Source organism: Mytilus californianus, unplaced genomic scaffold (genome assembly GCF_021869535.1).
Source record: "Mytilus californianus isolate M0D057914Y unplaced genomic scaffold, xbMytCali1.0.p SCAF_3, whole genome shotgun sequence".
NCBI lineage: Eukaryota > Metazoa > Mollusca > Bivalvia > Mytilida > Mytilidae > Mytilus > Mytilus californianus.
Window position 1 is genome coordinate 4470887 of NW_026262679.1, and position 19968 is coordinate 4490854.

Sequence of the window (19968 nt, forward strand, 5' to 3'; positions counted from 1 at the left end):
GAATTTCAGTTATTTTTGCTAACAAAATTTTTTCCATATCTCATGTTAAGATCCTCGTCAGAAGTTGTAAAGTTTCATATCATTCCAAAATCTACCATTAAAAGTAAATTTCCCAAATAACGGAAAATTTACTTTTGATGGTAGATCTTGATTGTTTCTGTTAAAGACTTGGGGCTTCTTTCTTCTGTATATTTTTCACTTACGTGGTGAAAATTATCGTAACTTGTTGGATTTTTATATATTGCATAGTCCGAATTATATACTTAAAAAAGATTTTATTCTTAAAATAGTTATTTTGTACTAAAATTTGCTGTTCCATGTCCTTTTAAAACAATATTGCAAATCTTATATGTTTTAGTAAAATTTTATTTCAAATGACATCGTTGACCAGCATAAATTAATTTGTTTACAAAATACAATACATACCTGTCCTAAGTCAGGAATCTGATGTTCAGTAGTTGTCGTTTGTTGATGTGGTTCATAAGTGTTTCTCGTTTCTCGTTTTTTATATAGATTAGACCGTTGGTTTTCACGTTTGAATGGTTTTACACTAGTAATTTTTTGGGGCCCTTTATAGCTTACTGTTCGGTGTGAGCCAAGGCTCCGTGTTGAAGACCGTACTGTGACCTATAATGGTTTACTTTTATAAATTTTGACTTGGATGGAGAGTTGTCTCATTGGCACTCATACCACATCTTCTTATATCTATATATAGTTTACTTCGGAGAGATTTTTGGTTCTTCTTGAAGAATACTGGGTCATGATATATCTAAATTGAAGTCCCGGGTAATCTGAAGATGTTTGTTTGGGATGAAATGTTCAGAAATGCTTTTATGTTTTTAAATACCTAAAATATAAACATATTAAGCTATGAGCAGCATGATGATTCTGATCATTGAAATAAAGTTAAAAGACATTAAAAATTCATCTGGCGTGGAATAAGTTGGGGTAAATTGGTCCTTCTTCTTAATTTCCTTATTTCAAATCAGAGGTCTATATATTATATAGATAGCTGTCTATTGCCGACTGTGTGACTCCAGTGTTGTGTTGTTATCTTTGTCGTTGGGTTGCTGTCTCATTGATGCATATCCACACCTCCTTTTTTCTAATGAATATAATTTAATTTTGGATGTAACGCGTCTTCTGATTGGCTGACGTTGTTTTGTTTATCAGCTCATAGACAAGCTTGTCTTGTTGCTATAGTCTGGGGATTTCAGTTGAAATAAAGTTACATTTTCTATTCGAAATAACATAAAAAATGTGGTGCACACTTTAAAATAACCCGCTACGCGAGTTATTCAGTGTGCACCACATTTTTTATGTTGTTTCTTCATAGACAGAAAAAAATATTACAGTCATTCTGATTCCTTAAATGAAAGGAATGAGACATAGTACGTAGATTGGGTGGATCAACGATTTCATGTATGCAAAAAAAAATACTGTCCTAAGACTGAGACTCCGAGTAATTGTTTTAGTGTACAGTCATGACATCACATTGGACGTCGATTATATATAAGAGGGTAAATATATTAGACCTTGATTTTAGGATCGGACCTCGATTATAGGTTCCCGGTGGGCGTCGATGAGTCTTATATATATATATGAAATATGGCACTGAATATTGACTAAAGTGGCATATAGCTTTTGGTTGTTCAATAAGAAATAAACTCGAGGCATATAGTATACACACGCCATTTAATGTTTCATTATTTTTAATTACATTATGCCATGCGTATTTCTTTTTCTTAAGACGAATAGAACTATTTAATACATTCAAATCTTAGTTTCATCAAATCCTCGGAATGAACTATACCACTAAATGGATGAAATAATGTGTGTCCAATTTGTAACTTACGAAGTATACCGAATTTGAACTACCACCATCACTATCATCAATTATCACCTACATAAAAAAAACACGTATAATGTTGTGACCACTGCATATAATGTTCCGAAAACGGCATGTAATGTTATCACGACTGCTTATAATGTTGTGACCACTACATATAATGTTGTAACTACTGCATATAATGTTGTGACCACAGCATATAATGCTGGCACGACTGCATATTATCTTCCGACAACTGCATATAATGTTGTAACGATTGCATATAATGTTGTGACCACTGCATATGACGTTGTCACGACTGCATTTAATGTTGTGACTACTGCATATAATGATGATCATCAACATAAGGCATTCATGGCGTTCCATACTTTCGTCTGTAAATGTTTTCCTTTACATTAAAAGTTTATTTCGTAGAAGACTTTTGTTTTGGTGGCAGATGTTAAATATATTAATCAGAACTTGTCTAGACTCGAGGCGATTTAACGCTTGACATGCGACACGTGTTATTATTGAAGATCGTATGTTGACCTTAGGATGTATTTTTTTCATTTAGTTGTGTTGTGGACTCATTAACTTCCTTTTATTCATCTTTTTATATACAAACCATATCAATTTGTCAGAGCATTACAAGGAAAAGAAACAAGTATAAATAACTTTTCATTTTTATTTTTTTATAAACATGGTAATAAAAAATATAACAACTTACTGTATGACAATCATGTTTTCACTTAATTTGTCAGCAGTGAAAAGTAATGAACAAATTTATAGAGCACATACTAAGGTAGCAACCATTTGATTTTTAAAAGGAACGGGTGTAGAAAAAATCTTGGATTTTAGTTTACACGAATGAAGAAAACGTCAAGACATAGATCGACAGGAAAAAACATTCAAAGTGTAAGAGATGTTTTATATCAAGAAAGGAAATAAAAATAATCAATATCAACGAGACCGTCAATTGAAATCAAGGATAACTACGTTACACCTCTAAAAATCAACTGGTTTCTTTCTTAAGTACAAAAAATTAAATTTCATTGTCAATACATGTTCAGTAAATCAAATGCATGTTCGTATTAACATCAAAGAGCACCTCAAGGTCATGACTTTACAACCTATAAAACTCAATATAAAGAACAAAAATCTGCAAGTTATCAGCACTGAAGAAAATCTTATCATATCATAATTCATATGTGTAGTGTAGACTTCGCCCAGTTCTAAAAAATAATCAACTCCAATATATAAATGAACAACTCTGTCAACCAGAGGATTTAGGTGAATCCAAGTTGCATTTAATAAAATAATTGGATTTGTGATTATTTTAACAGGATCAATTTTTTGTTATTTTAAATAAAGTTTTAGTAATATCGCAGAAATCTTTTGTTTATTAAATTTCAATTTTACCCTTTTTCTGGATAATATCAACTGCAAATATAAACAAATAAAAAACACTGTACACAAGTCCCACCATTCTCTGTTTTAAATGTAGAACTCAATTCCAACATTTAAGTAATCCTCAAAATTAGAAGGCATTTTTAGGAAGAACAGTTTTTGTATTTATATATATAAAAAGGAATAAAATGAATGCACTACGTCATGAAGATAAAAAAAAAAACAATAGGGACAAGCTGACATCTATTACAAAACACAAATAATTTTTATTGCCCATATTTCAGCTGATTATCACAAATTATTTGATCAGACTGTTTTAAACAAGTTTCTATAATAATGTAATACAATGTGTCAACCAACAATAAGAACACGTTACTGACTAAATTAAGTACTTCTAATGCCCTGACAACCTTCACAGTTGTAATAAATATTATAAGACATATTTACAGATGTGATTCCGACATGGGAGATTCTGTGTGGTGATAACGACTGATATGATCTATTTGTCACATGTTATATCATACAATGTACAGCTGATATGAATGCTCAAAACTAATAAACGATGCCACTGAATAAAATTCGTGGATAAAAAAAATCGTTAGAGAAAGAAAATCCCATTATACAAATCGAACATTTTCAATTATTTTTGACAAGAAAAAAACTACAAAAATGTAAGCAATTGTTCCACATATCAAAATCATGCAATATTTGATATTTACCAAATCAATTGAAATCACGATAATTTAAACAAATTCCATTGTTTTCAATTATCATTTAATTTCAGATGTCATTGCATGTCGGTAATATAAATACTTTGCCTGTTAGCAAAATAACGTAAATAAGAAAAAAAATATCATATACATAAAAAAAAATGAATGCATCCCCTTTATCAAAAATGTCAAGTTTATTTTATATTGTCGGGTATTTTCTCTTTTAAAAACATAAAAAACAATGAATGTATTAAGTATCTTAACTTATTCTTTGGTTCACTCTGCTGAAATATACAAAAATAAAATAAAATTAGCACTATCATTACTACTACAAATCAATGTCAATACTGGTCAACAATTCAATGTCAATACTGGTCAACAATTCAATCATCTAAAATTATTATGGCTCCTCTTCCTGACGGATTTTCTGTTCCACCTGCAACATAAAACAATCAATTATTTTGAGACAAAAAAAAAACCTGATACAACAATACAGAATTTTTTGGTGTCAAGGCTTCAAAAATTAAGTCCTTTTATCAATCATTAAATTTTTTTTTTTATTTAATTTGTAGGTTTATTGAACTCTGGCTTACTACGGAAGCCTTTTAGGGCCATGCTAATTGACTTTTTCCAATTTGATATAACAAATTATCAATTTGATATAACAAATTATCAATTTTATATAAAATATTATCAATTTGATATAACAGATTATCAATTTGATTTCACAAATTATCAATCTGATATAACAAATTATTAATTTGATATTACAGATTATCAATTTGATATAACAAATTATGATAATTTGAAATATCAATTTAATCAATTTGATATATCAAAATGTAAATTTGATATATCAAATTACTTATAAATGAATAATCTGTTATATCAAACTAATAATTTGTTATATCAAATTAGAAAAAGTAAATTAGCATGACCCTAAAAGGCTTCCGTACTTTCAAAGTATCTCAGTTTATTTTTATTTCCCAAATCTTTTGTCTTTCTGTAATTACCTGGTCCAATCTGAATGTACCAATCCGTGTTCCCGTTTGTAAATTATTGATACAAAACAACAGAGCATACGATGTATGAAAACAGTAAATTTGTAACAAAATCACACAATTTAAAAGAGAGCGGGACATTCAAACTATTATACTATTATCACATTTCACTACTTTCTTACTGGCAATGTGTCAAAAACAAAAAGTGTAACCAACCTCTTGTTCTGATACGGTAACGCAGCAGATATCATGTTTAGTACAGCGTATTAATTGTCTTTGTATGCTTTTCACTAACCCCCGGTCCATAAATCTCGCAAAAGTGATAATCATAATCAGACTGGGTCAAACATTTTCTGAACTGCCGAGTGTGATGATGCATCATAATCTTATATGTCTATCAATCAATTACAAAAATTTGAAAAGAATAGTTAATTTACAGCTTTTCTCGTTTTGGTTTGACAAAAAGATTTAAATGATGATCTAAGGTACATACACTATTCTTCTTCAGAACAGGAGACCTACGCCAATTCCTCAAATGAATGTGATCCGGTGGGATACACCAGAAAAAAATCTAGCGACAATAACGGTCATTGTTATCAGCAGCTTACCATTTTAATTGTGAAAACCAAAAAATCCCAGTAATGAAAGTAAAGAAAAATATAATGTCAATGTTAAAACGCAAAAACCAACCTGTTGTCATTTCTTGTTGATGCATTAACCTTTGAACTGTGTCTTCCAAGCGCTTGCTCGACTTTGCTGGTGGTCCAGAAATTGGTGTACTACTTGGTCGCTTATTTGATTGTTGCATTTCACTCATTGTCAATGGCATTGCTGGGTCGTGTTGAATAGGATTCACGGGAGCGCTTTCATTATCAGCTTGAGACATTGTTTTATGTGGACCACCGTTGCCCGTTTTCTCTTTAAACACATATGACAACTGCGGAAAAAATTTTTCCAAGTCTTCAAAATCAATCATTTTGTTACACTTGAGCACCGTTACGGGTAAACTGTAATAATGAATGAAGGCTTTTTCCTCGTCATCGGTACACGTCATTAGAGGAACTTTTAACACGTTTTCTAATGCGTACAGAAATTCATTTACACTACATCCACTGAAATACAGCTTACAAACAGCTTCTACTAAACAAAATTTACCGCCTCTCCCTGGACTGTTCAAGTGCATACACGAGATACTTTTACCACCTAACCACACACCTTTAATACTCTCAACAAGGAACTGATTTATACTTTTCTCTGGTCCCTTGTTTTCCTGATTGTTCGGACCTGAAGTAATATGACGTGGAAAATTACTATCACCATTAACAACGGAATCATTCGTATCATTTCGTGTTCTATCCGTATTCTGAACATGTTGTCTTAGAACATTCTTTTGATTGTTATTCAAATTAATTTGCCTTTGAGGAGGCTGATTTGTAACATTTGGGTTGTAACCGTTTGGAATGTGTCTTTGAATTGTCTGTGATATGTTTTGTGGTACAGCTTGTCTAATGTTTCCATTTTGGTGAGAGACCATTGATTGCAAAGCGTTCATTGGTCCTTGGTGTGGTCCCGACATTGACGGAGGAGGTGGCATATGATGTCTCCCCCCTGTTGATGATTGAGGTGCTCTCATGTTTGACTGATTTGATGGTCGTACATTTGGAATTGTTTGTGGTTTTGATGTTGGATGACGTTGCGACATCATGTGATTATTATTTGGCATTGCAGGTCTAACGTTTGGTCTCATGTTTTGCGCCATAAATTGTCCCCGGTTTTGCATGAAATTTGCCATAGGGTTCGGAAACATCATATTGTGACCGGGTGGCATTTGACCAGGTGGCATTTGTCCCGGTGGCATTTGGCCTGGTGGCATATTGTTATTAGGTGGTTTGTTTGCTGGCATTGGTATGCCTTGTGGTTGTGAAGGAGGTCCATGATAAGATCCTGGTGATAGCTGGGGTCTCATTTGTTGATAATGATTTGGTGATGTCAATCTGTTGGGTGATTTTGGTTGTGGTGTAGAACTACCACTTCCATTACTGTGTGTTCTTACTGGTGACTGGCTTGGTCGTCGTTCAGGCGTAGGGTTTCTGCTTCCATGGACAGGCTGGTTAGGCATCTGTCCGTTGACGTATGGGGGCGGTGGTCCCATGCCAGGATACATATGATGCTGTTGCTGTGGATTTACGGTTACATTCGGAGGTCCATACTGCATTGCGTACATATTGTATGGATGCCTGGTGTACGAAAACATCATTCTAGGGTCCATAAAAGCAGGGTGCATTTGGTGGGGAGGGTACTGACTTGGAACCATATCATGTACTGGGGATTTGGAAGTGGTTTGTTGTTCTGGTTTAGGCGTTGGTTCGATGGGTTTCTGGGTCGTTTCATTGTTATTGTTGCTCGGCAACTCTATATATTGTGCGTGTTGTAACGGATTTTCCATCGGAAGCTCCATTATTTTAATTTTACAACTTTTCATAATTTCACACAAGGAGATAATCCGAGTAGTTTTAGAAAATGAAAAATTAAATCCTGCTATTTTACAAGCTTTATTCAGCAAGTCACATTCGTCTGTATCCGGTAAGACGCCGGTTCCTGGAATATTTAATGCAGCTGCATATTTCATAACAGACAATGGAACGAATTTATCAGCCTGTCTTTTAACGTATGGTGAGACCGTATTGTTAACTTGTAGCCAGCCACATTCCGATCCTGTTGACGCTTTATTATCATCCTCGTTAGCTGCCTTACCATTCTCAGGGAATGTCTTTTTCACTAAGTTATAAAATTCTACAAAATCAGACAATAATACTATAAGGTCTTTGATAGAAAACAGTTTTGTGCCGAATTCTCCACCACAGTGAACTTGATTGATCTCGTTAAGTAGTTTACATTCATGTGGGGTAATAAAGAAACTAGTCAGAGGTTGATGTTTCCCTAAATCATCGGGATAGGAATTTGGATATTTATTCAATAGTTTTTGTTCCACTATCCTTACTGAAACAAACATTTTGTCTTTCCGGAATATATACGGAACATCAACACCATCTATTGATGTCCAACCGAAGATTCCTTTGACACTTGAGAAATCGATTTGATTTTCGGAAACAGTTTCTTCTGGTTTAGAAGTCTGTACATTATTTGGCATCAACATGGAAGAGTTTTGTACAGGGTAAGTTGAAGTGTTTTGCACGGGGAAAGTTGAAGTGTTTTGTACGGGGTAAGTACCCGGTGCTGGGAAGATCGGAGGAGGAGGCTGTTGATGTTGTTGCTGTGCATACTGCTGAGTTTGAAGTCCGGCAACATATTGTCCACTCCTGTGATACTCCGTGTCAACTCTTTCTTCTTTGACCTGCATCGTCATTTTACTGAAATAAAAATATGATTATAGAACATGACATGAAAGCAATATAATTTATATACAAGTGTTTTTCTGTACACGTTATGTTATGTTATTTTAATTACCTTTTATGATGATTGTATCGTTTTATTTAATGTTAACAGCATTTCACCATTTAGAATATCAACTCTGGGGGCACCTGTATCCATGCCCATATGAAAAGAAAGCGGTACGAAGATTGTGATTTGCACAGGATCGGACAATAATTTGAATTCAGTCTCAAGTGCATTACACGTTTGATGTAAAAATGGATTGCAAGTTAATTTCACGCTGTACTATACGTAACCCCTTTAAAAATTTCTTTTCTTTTAATTTACATTACAGGTCATCGGTCATAACAATGATGTTTGAAGGTGTGATTTTATAGTATCGAGTTGGCAATTTGTCATTTGAAACACACACATCAGATCGACTTCGCATGTTTGCTACTTTCCCATTTCCTTTTTTCTTCCGTTGCATAAACCGATATAAATATACGCAGTAAGAATTAAATTGTACACATGCACATATTCATAAAGGAAAAGTTGAAAAAATGAGTGAAATTTGAATATGATTAGATTTTAACGTTATGCAGCAAGGGGTGGTCGTGTTTTGTAGCAATTGGGATCACCAACCATAATTCTTGGAATTTATTTTGTTATTTTAAGTTTCTATTTGTAAGTTTTTTTTTGGGGTAAAAAAAATCATCATTAAAAGGCAATAACTCCAACAAGGAATTATATAAAGGAATCCGATCGTTACTAACATTCGTGTATCACCTGACTAAACTGATTGAAATAGCTATCAATTATATCACTTAAAAAAGAAATTATGTTGTAGAGAAGTGACAAAAGTCAGAAGAGTGAAATGTCGCTAATTTAGATAATGCTTTGCATAAAAAAAATATGGCAGAGGATATTTTTCGGAGCACCTGAGATCACCCTCGGTTTTTGGTGGGGTTCGTGTTGCTAAGTAGATATAAGAAGATGTGGTATGAGTGCCAATGAGACAACTCTCCATCCAAGTCACAATTTGTAAAAGTAAACCATTATAGGTCTAAGTACGGTCTTCAACACGGAGGCTTGGCTCACACCGAACAGCAAGTTATAAAGGGCTCCAAAAATGAGAAGTGTAAAACCATTAAAACAGGAAAACCAACGGTCTAATCTAATATAAAAAACGAGAAACACTGGTGAACCACATCAACAAACGACAACCACTGGTTCCTGACTTAGGACAGGTGCAAACAAATGCAGTAGGTTATCACGTTTTAATAGGCGCAACCTTCACCATAACTGAAACAATAGTGTAACATCACAACATAGAAAGACACACTATAAAATATCAATTGAAATGGCTTAACTCAATCAAAAGACATATTAACAAAAATAAGTGACCATACACTGAACGAATAAATTTGATCTAGTGTTTAGTTTTCTATGCTGTGTTTTGTTAACGGTTGTTTATCTTTTAATCGTTTTTCGTTTCAAAGTTTGCCATGACATTGTCGGTTTGGTTTCAACTTATGAGTTCGACTATCACTTTGGTATCTTCCGCTTCTCTTTTATTCTTTAAATCTATATTTGGTAAGATCGAAAATTGTCTCAAAATGTTGGAAAAAGTTATGAATTTATAAATCATTTAAATTTGGAAAAGAATTATATTTGTCATTGAATATTTCATACAGATAAAGAAACTTAGTAGGTTTGCAGATTATCGCGGTTGAATATTGTTGATATAAATGAAAAAGTAATGGTATGATTGAGAATGCAGATTGGCGTAATTGTATATCTTAGATTGGAGATATTTGATATGATATTATGTAATATAGTAGTTTATGCTCGTAAATTGTTTGTTTGGGTTTGTGTATATGTTTTGTATGCATTGAACTATGAATTACAAGGGTTAGACTCGAATGAAATATTAAATCGAAATCTAGATTTTTCTTTGTCTGATTGAATAATTTTATTTTCGATTGCAAAACGCTCAGGCGCAGTGGCATACTAGTTTTCTTTTCCATCTATTTCCAGTATTGGCTTACGGGTTTGTGGAAAGTCGGTGCATTTGTCAAACGGAATTTGATAAGGTTCAAAAGATAGTTCAAGATAAGTTTCCTAAGGACTAGCCAAATATTTTAGTACAGTTTTGGAATTATTCATGACGGACGTTGACTGATGACTTTAAAAGCTTATGTATCAATCTAGAGAAGCAAAAAAAAAAAAAAACAACAAAAAAAAACAGAAAATTGAAACACTGAGTCATGAGTTTGAAGCATTTATATCATCTTGCGAGTGCAGGTCGTGATTTCGATTCACAGACGGGTCAAAAATAGACTTTAAAATTTGGATTCCGCTTGTTTTCCGCTAAGCATGCCACATTTAGGAACAAAAGCAAAGACTAGTCGAGTCACAGTCCAAATAATGTGTCCGGATAAGGAGAAATGGCTTCCTGTGGACTGTTATATTGTTAACTATATTAAAATAAGAAGATTTGGTATGATTACCAATGAGACAATTGTATATATCCATCGAAGACCAAATGACATAGATGTAAGCAACTATTTTTCATCATAAGGTCTTCAACAATGAGCATACCGTATAGTAAGCTATAAAAGGTCCCGACATGACAAAACGTAAAACAATTCAAACGAGAAAACCAACGACCTGATTTATGTACAATACACAAACGACAAACAATTAGACAGCGACCAACGACAACCACTGAATGCCCCTGACTTTGGACACAGAATGTGTGTGAGCGCTTAACCCTCCCCTAACCTGGGACAGTGGTGTACCACAGCACAACATAACAGACTAAAATGTAATGAACAAGTCTAAAGACACAAAGTACCGATCTAACAGTGCTCGCAGTTTTTTGAAAGCTACTTCAAAGCCAATCACAAATACGGCTCAGCGTATCGTTTAAGTATATAGCAGGTTTCATAATTATTTATATCACATCGATGTGTTCTCTTAAATGCATGATATATTTGTCACTGGACGTACATCACCAACCCATCATCATTATCAACTTCATTATCTTGCAATTTTTCAGAAGATAAACATTGTGTTTACCATGCATGATTACCTGTGTTATATCTTACCCTAAGGGGTTATAAAAAAAACTACCTTTAGCACATACTTACAACTTCTCGTCCAATCAAATTGCGTGAATTTGCCTTCTAATTTTCATAGTGCATACTCTTTCCGTGTACAAAGTAACTACGCATGAATGACCACAAGGGTAAGATTTCATTGTATCGTAATCAAGATATTAAAACAAAAATTGCCACTGGCTATTTTGAAATAACATGCTGTCTTCCAAATTAAATTAAATAGTTTTGTAATTAGTTTTCATTTTGATTTTTAAATATCCTGCTATTTAAATCTTTGGATAAAAAAAGTTTTTGACAATTGCAAGTTTTTTTCATTTAAATAAAGAGTAACACATATGGTTCTTTATACCTTGATTAGAGTACAACACTATCTTAAAATTGTGATATTAAATTTATCATCCATGCTATTACTTTGTACACAAAAAAAAGTGTGTACTATGAAACATTGTGAAGGAAAATTAAGGCAACTTGGTGATGTTCGTTTTTAACTGTTTTGGGAAAATTGATCTATTTCGTTATGAATTGATTGATTGATTCTTGGTTGCTTAATGTCCAGTGGCACATATTTCATGCATGCTCAGATCGATGTCATGAATTGAAAAACCCTGATAATGTCTCAAGAAAATGTGCCACCTACATATATATATATACATATTCTGATAAATATTTTAGATTTTACTTTGAAAAAAAACCCACAAAAAACACAAAACTATAATCTTTGATCTATTGGTAGCAAGTTGCTTTTTAATGCCTATTCGCTAGACTATCTATGGGGACAAACTATCAATATGTTTCAAATTTATTATTATAGCTTTAGTTTTACTGTGAAATTGAAAAATGTTTTCAAAACATGTAAAGCTTCCACTGCAATTTAATTATTGCCTGCTTTTGGTCAATTTATTTTGTCATCTTACCATGTAAAAAGTACATGGATAGTAAAATACCGCTTTATATCTATATACATACTTACACCAGCAGCTACCATCTTTTCATTCTAGAGTCAAGGGCCTTTTGAAATCACATATCTTACAATGATACTAGTGAGTAGATTTACAAAACATAAAACTTCGTTAATGAGCTCTGTTTTACAAACACCTGAGATATAAGTAGTCAGTCAAAATAAACTATCAATAGACCAATTAAAAGATTACTTGAGTTGTAAATATGTGCTTAATTGGATAGTCTATGAAAAGGTATATACTATGAAATTAAGTGCTCGGAGCAAGCCCCTCGCTCTAAATTTCATAGTATATTCCTTTTTATAGACTAACCTAGACATATCAAATTACAAATGAACTTTAATCTTAATTGATCATCTGCTGTCTACATCAATCAATCGTGAAATGTGAACTCAGATCGAGGTTATAATTATTTGGTAATTTTATTGTTAAATAAATGTGTAATAATGTTTATCTTTATGAGTACAGTTTACGATCACTACTTTATTTTGGATTTAAATAAACTTACTGTACAATATTCGATAATGTACTATATGGTATCTTATCTGGTATATTCTCTTATCTGGCTTTATAGATTGAAGGTATATAATCTTATCTTTATAATTTAAACTTCGTCAGACTCCAATGTAATCATCCAATAACAGCTAGAGGTTGTCTAAAGATTAACTCTCGAATCTAATGTTTAACCAGTGTATTTTTTACCATATAATCTATAGGGGTAATTAAGTTCAAGTTAAATCTCTTAATAAAAGACTTTTTAACGATAATACCCCATGGTGTATATGCTATAATACCAAATAATAATAATAAACCGTACAAGTTACAAAAATAAATATGTCATTTGCAACCACTTGAGTTTTATGAAGCCGAATAAACCCTTCTTACGTATAAATGTATAACATTACATTGTAAGCGATGCATCTTTCTAATGTGACTTGCAACTATCGGAGTCCTAACGTGCAGTACGAACTATACACAGCTTGTATATCATCTGCATTCGTATCAATCTTTTAATAAGGGAGCTACCATTTGATTTTTATGGAGGGGCTAGGATGAAAAATTTTGTCCTGCATTTTTTTTCAGCTGTAATCTCTGTCCTGCCTTCTTATTTTTCACTCTATTCGGTCCTGCCTTTTTTTTTAAGTTTATCCTGACTTTTTTTTACCCAAATTGTCGTCCTGATTTTTTTTTTTTTTTTGCAATTGTCTCATCCTGCCTTTTTTTTTACTCAAAACTCCTGTCCTGCCTATTTTTTTCAAATTTCATCCTAGCCCCCCATAAAAATCAAATGGTAGCTCCCTAAATCTTAACAAAGTGAATATCAGATATCAACATAATAATATACAGAAGTATGGAGAAATAAACTCGGTGTTTCGCAAATTTTGTGACAAACTAAGGTGTAATTTGCAGCTTAATGTCATGCGGCAAATATGTCATACTCTTTTAGAAAACTTTGTTTTACGTTCAGTGGCGAATATTTTATGAAAACATAAAACGGCTTATGTCTCTAATCGTCCCAACTAAGTTCATAGTATATTTCACATATCAGCTTAATGGCTGACAACATAGAAGGAATTGTCCTTGTAGAAAATGTTCTTGGATGAAAAAGAGTCAACAGAAACGAAACTCAGAAGAAATCTGCATTTGCTTATTACAAAAATGTACACAAATAAGTTTTGTATTCACTACAAGTACAATTCTATCTGTAATAAACATTTGTCCTTTTAAGAATACACCATACATTTTATTTGGACAGAGGGAACAACGATATAACTTTGATACTAGTCCCTCTTCACAAGATAAGGTGGTCATTTTTTTTTTCAATTTATTTTAGGCGAACAGCAATTTTCAAATTTATGACGAACAGACAACAGACATAACACAATAGATGATCATCCCCATTAATGTACATTATGTTATCTATATGATAATTTGCTTATATATATAGATAACAGGTGTGAATGAAAATGATTCAATATAAAACAAACAATTTTATACGAATCGTGTGATATCTATTTCATGGTTTATGAAATGTTACGGTCAATTTATCGGGTCTTATTTTACTTCGCTTCCTACAAAAAAAAACCCACTTATGATATAACTTTAGGACTTATACATCCCACTTCTTAAACGACACTCTGAACCAACGATGATGTATAAACATGTAGTTTATATATTTTATCTAGGAAGTTACAAAGAGTCCGTACATTTGTAAAGGAAATGTTTAATACGATAATTAGCACATCTATAGTGCCGGGTTCTCTGCAAGTAAAAGAATCCTGTCAACAACTATACTAGGGGTCAGTAGAAGGTCGGTTGCAAATTCAAATTTCTCACGGCCCTTATCCAACATACCATTATTTTCTCACGGGCCCTATCCAACATACCATTATTTTCTCACGGCCCCTATCCAACATACCATTATTTTCTCACGGCCCCTATCGAACATACTATTATTTTCTCACGGCCCCTATCCAACATACCATTATTTTCTCACGGCCCTATCGAACATACCATTATTTTCTCACGGCCCCTATCCAACATACCATTATTTATTCACGGCCCTTATCCAACATACCATCATTTTCTCACGGGCCCTATCCAACATACCATTATTTTCTCACGGGCCCTATCCAACATACCATTATTTTCTCACGGCCCCTATCCAACATACCATTATTTATTCACGGCCCCTATCGAACATACCATTATTTTCTCACGGCCCTATCCAACATACCATTATTTTCTCACGGCCCCTACCCAACATACCATTATTTATTCACGGCCCCTATCGAACATACCATTATTTTCTCACGGCCCTATCCAACATACCATTATTTTCTCACAGCCCCTATCCAACATACCATTATATATTCACGGCCCCTATCGAACATACCATTATATATTCACGACCCCTATCGAACATACCATTATTTTCTCACGGCCCCTATCCAACATACCATTATTTTCCTGTGGCGGTCCAAATTACCCTCCCTTCAATTCGGTCGCCAAAATTTACAGTCTGCCTGTCTGATTTATTGTTTATTGTATCTCCTGAATATGGCATGAACAATTTGAAACTGGACACAAGCAACCGGTAACCAATCAATTACACTTGTTTCGTGTCTAAGAAATATTAATTTCACCTAAGAGTTACTAAGACAGTACAAATATACGACACCCACGATATATATCAATACAATTTCAAAATATTGAGAATACATGAAATATTTGCAACTGGACGTAAACTACATCAAACGGCAATCAATCCAGCACACTGGTTTCGTGTTGGTTCAGTATTCAATTTCTTCTGAGAATACAGAACAAATAAACGATAGACCCGTGATTTTAATCCATTTTCCAGATCCGACCTTAACCTAACTGTCATGACATGTGTTTGGGGAAACTACCAATAAATGTGCGAGTTACGTCAGTTCAAAGATACAACCTGGTCATTGTTTCAAAATGTGTATCGCCTGTGACCTTGGTCATTATCACGCAATGTTTATAAACATACATTTTGGCTTATTTCAAATCGACAACATAACATTTATATACACAAAAGTCATACAATCGACACATTCAAATAACAGTAAAAATTTCAAACTAACGGCCCTAGAGAGTCTTTGTCGCGCACCTAGGTCTATGTGTAATGGACACAATGAACACTCTCCAACATTATAGACTATAATATATTCATTACTTAAATCCTTTTTTTGTCAATCTTGTAAAACTGATCATTTGTTTGGTTCACAGTTTCTCTCTGTCTTCCTAAGTTGTTTTTTTTCAAAACACATAAAAGTGTAAAAAATATCATTTAAGGGCAAAAAATCCTTAAGGAAGACAACTGACAATTTCATTTATGCTGTTTTATTTGCAGATATTGTCTTGCTGATCAAATTTGCTTTTAAGGGTTTTATCTATCTAAAATAGTTTCCAAGATAGCAGGAAAAAACACCAAAAAATGTCATTTAAGGGCAGTAACTCCTATAAGAAGTCAACTGGCGATTTCAGTAATATTAACTTATCATCAAACTAGTCTTGCTGATATTTTTTTTTTAAAGTTGTTATCTGTCTATAATAGCTTTCAAGACAGTAGGCAAAAACGTAAAAAATGGTAAAAATTGTCATTAAAGGGTAATAACTCCAATAAAGATTCGACTGACGATTTCGGCCATGTTTGACTTACTTGAAGATCTGGTCTTGCTGATCATTTTTGCTCATTTAAATTTTATTCTATAATAGTTTTGAAGATCTTAGACAATAACAAAATAATTGTTGGTAAAATTCGTCATTTTCGGGCAATAACACCTGTAAAAAGTCGTCTGACACTTTTGGTGTAAAAACACAGGAGGTAAATCTCAACATTATGAACATTTTTGCTCGTGTCAGATTTTCTCTAACTAAAGCGGTTTTCAAGAGAATAGACAAAAATTGCATTTTACCACTTAATTAATTTTGGGCATGTCGCCCATGTTGGTTGGTAGACGGGGTCATCTGACACATTTTAAACTAGATACCCCAATGATGGTTGTGGCCAATTTTGTTAAGGTTTGGCACAGTAGTTTCAGAGAAGAGAACTTTTGTAAAAGTTAACGGACGACGGACGACAGACGCCAAATTATAATAATGTTTATAAGCATAGTTTTAAATCAATATTTTATAACAGGATTAAACGAAGTAATATGAAAAACTTCAATTAAAATAAAGTAGATGTTAAAACATATCTATAGGACTTTCAGAGGAAAAAAAAATTACAATAGCTAATAGCGGTTAAGACTAGAAATGACAATTCAAGCAGTCAAATATATTTGTTGGTTTTTTTTTTTGTTATTTTTTATTATCCGTTTGTTTTTTGCGGTTTGTTTGTTTGGTTTTTACGATTTGCTTGTTGGTTTTTGGTCATTTTTTTTGTGTTGTGTTGTGTTGTTTTGTTTTGTAGTTGTTGATGGTTTTTTTATGTATTATTTTGTGATGATTTGAATTTTCTATTTCTGTTTGTTTGTTATCTGTATATACATGATATGCAAATTCATTTATCCATACTTTGGCGATTTCCAAATCAATACTCATCATATAACAAATGGTTGCAAGACGTCTATTGTTTAACAGAACTGGGTGTTTGACCCCTTCACTGATTGGATACATTTCGTTTGCTAGGAAAAACGACAGCTCGGCGTCTGTGACATCACAATGCCCAAATATGACGTCATTCGATATATTGCATAACGCTCAGATGACGTTAAATCGGAGACCAATTGAAAAACATATTATACAGTAAATGATTATCTTCGAAAACAGTTGCTTGCATCAATTTAAAATATGGAGATATGTGTTCCTCTGGCACAATCGATGGGGACACATGTGTCCCTCCTACGGCAATTGATTAAAAGGGTAAAAAAAGATAGCTTTTGACTGTTATTGATTGAATTTTCCTAAAATCTCGACAATACTTATCTTCCTTTTCTCAAATGCTGACATTTTTACGCAAATCTAATTATAATATAATATAGATAGGTGAATTCGATATACTTGATATAACAATATTCCGACGGGTAAGCGAGTTATGATAGATCTGAATTTTAACCATATTGTTTTACGAGTGATGTAGTTGTCTGATGGAAACGTCTTTCTAACAATCAACGTAATTTGGACTCTGGTGGATAGTTGTAAGTCTCATTGGCAATCATACCACATCTTCTTATTTCTACATGTTAAAAGAAATGTCTTACATAATTTATGAACTCTTCAGGAATCGTCAAAGTTTCTGTCATTGAGGTGTCTTCATTTTCGATTCTGAAAAAGAAAAAAATACAAAAATAGTACGAAACATCGCAACGGTCATTATCGTAATTAAATAAAGAAATTATTAAAGCTTTCAAAATTTATAAAATATTAAAAACATTGTAGGCCTGTGTATATGCCTAAATGTTCAATAAATATAAATAATATATCTGTCTGTTCTGTTACCAAAAAAAAATCTGGATAAGGAAAGCACTCTCAATTTTTCGTAACACTGCGATAGTTCAAACTCACAAATAAAAGATTCAGAAACAATAGCTTATGAAGATTTACTATATCATAAATCATCATCACATCTTTTCGATTTTCACCGGTCTGTTATCATTTATGCATGCTCACCTGACGTCATAAATATAATGACGTCATATATCATATTGATGTGATATCACAATAACTTAAGTTAAATTTAAACATCAAACGTCTGATCGGTCATAATTAAGCTCCTATAAAAACTGCGTAATAATCAAGCCAGGGCGTACTTCAACTGTTTATAGTATAGTCTAGCTTATAATAACACGCTTGAACAGTCCGTTCATGTCCATCCATGCGACGTCGAATAAAAATAATGTTGACGTAATGCCACTATCTACTATCAGTTCATCAAAACTCAACATGTTCATGCGCAGTTAAATTTACACATACATGTGTTTATAAAAAAATATCCATTGTTAACATTATCCGGTCATAAATCTATCGACGCAAAATCACCAATAAAACATGTTACACTTCCCCTGAATATTTACCTCTGTTTATAAATTAACGAGTTGTACACAATTTATCCCACTGTACAAATATTTTAAGTATTGATCCATTTTTCCTATCGTGTGAGTCCTGTGAACACATTCCCAATCATCTCATTTTGTGACTAATAACTGCCGAAATTAATAACTCATGTCCAATCACCGTGAGTTGCCATTGGAAACCATTTAATAACCTTAGCTTCAGGCTGATATCCTGTCCTTTGACATGCTAATCATGACAGCTGAACAATCTCAAATCCTGGCAGACAGCCAAGTCTACTTAATTAATGTTATCTCGACAAGTTTATTCGTCGAAAAGTGTGCAAATTTTACTAGCAAATTTTTCATGATAAATTGAGTGATGTCTCATTTATTTTTTGTAATCGAACAATAATTCATAATATGAACGTTCGACGGAAATATATTGTGAATATGAATAATTAGAGTCCCCTTCAACAGCCGACATTTATATTTAAATACCACCTTTTTCTGCATGGCTTAGTTTATTCCTGCAAACAAAAGGTTTATTATAGTCTGTGTATAATAAGATTTGGCACGAGGCCCATAACGCTATTCATTCAAACAAGAAGTACGAAATTAAACAATTGATTGGCATTTCTATAGTGTAATCAATATAAGCTGAAGGCACAGGCAATAACAATTCATACAACCAGTTTACCTGTGGCGAATTCTCGGGACTTAGAGTGACTGATTATATCATCTACTTAAATAGAACACAGGTAAACATTCGTACATTTGTACAATTAATCACCAGACACACCTGCGACCTTGTTCATGAAATGTAATATTTTGACGACGACACATAAAAAACAGACTTAGACTGACAATCGTTTTTCAATTATATCATCAACATTTATAAAAATAGCAGACGATAAAGTAACAGCTGCAGCAGACGATATTTCTATGAACAGCTGTGCATGTTACCACAGGAACGATCCCGTAGGCACTCACAGATAATGTTATCATTTCATTTTATCTGTAGGCTGAAACTATTACTCAATAC

At 33.1% G+C, this 19968-nt stretch overlaps 1 protein-coding gene across 1 annotated transcript; it reads right to left on the reverse strand.

Moving 5' to 3' along the window:
- Window positions 1-2499: 2499 nt before the first annotated feature.
- On the reverse strand, window positions 2500-19405 carry LOC127732901 (uncharacterized). Its single transcript, XM_052242108.1, has 4 exons — window positions 18948-19405; window positions 18135-18198; window positions 5637-8317; window positions 2500-4381 (listed from the first exon to the last, which is right to left on the reverse strand). Exons 3-4 carry the CDS (start codon window positions 8311-8313, stop codon window positions 4329-4331), a joined length of 2730 nt encoding a protein of 909 aa, XP_052098068.1. The 5' UTR covers window positions 8314-8317; window positions 18135-18198; window positions 18948-19405; the 3' UTR covers window positions 2500-4328.
- Window positions 19406-19968: the final 563 nt, after the last annotated feature.

What these genes read in the sequence shown, in the direction of transcription:
- LOC127732901 (XM_052242108.1), bottom strand. Translation starts at nt 8,313, where the DNA reads ATGACGATGCAGGTCAAAGAAGAAAGAGTTGACACGGAGTATCACAGG. An exon ending in TCAACAAGAAATGACAACAG is followed by an intron (nt 4,382 to 5,636) that starts GTTGGTTTTTGC and finishes TTTATGTTGCAG; the next exon opens with GTGGAACAGAAAATCCGTCA.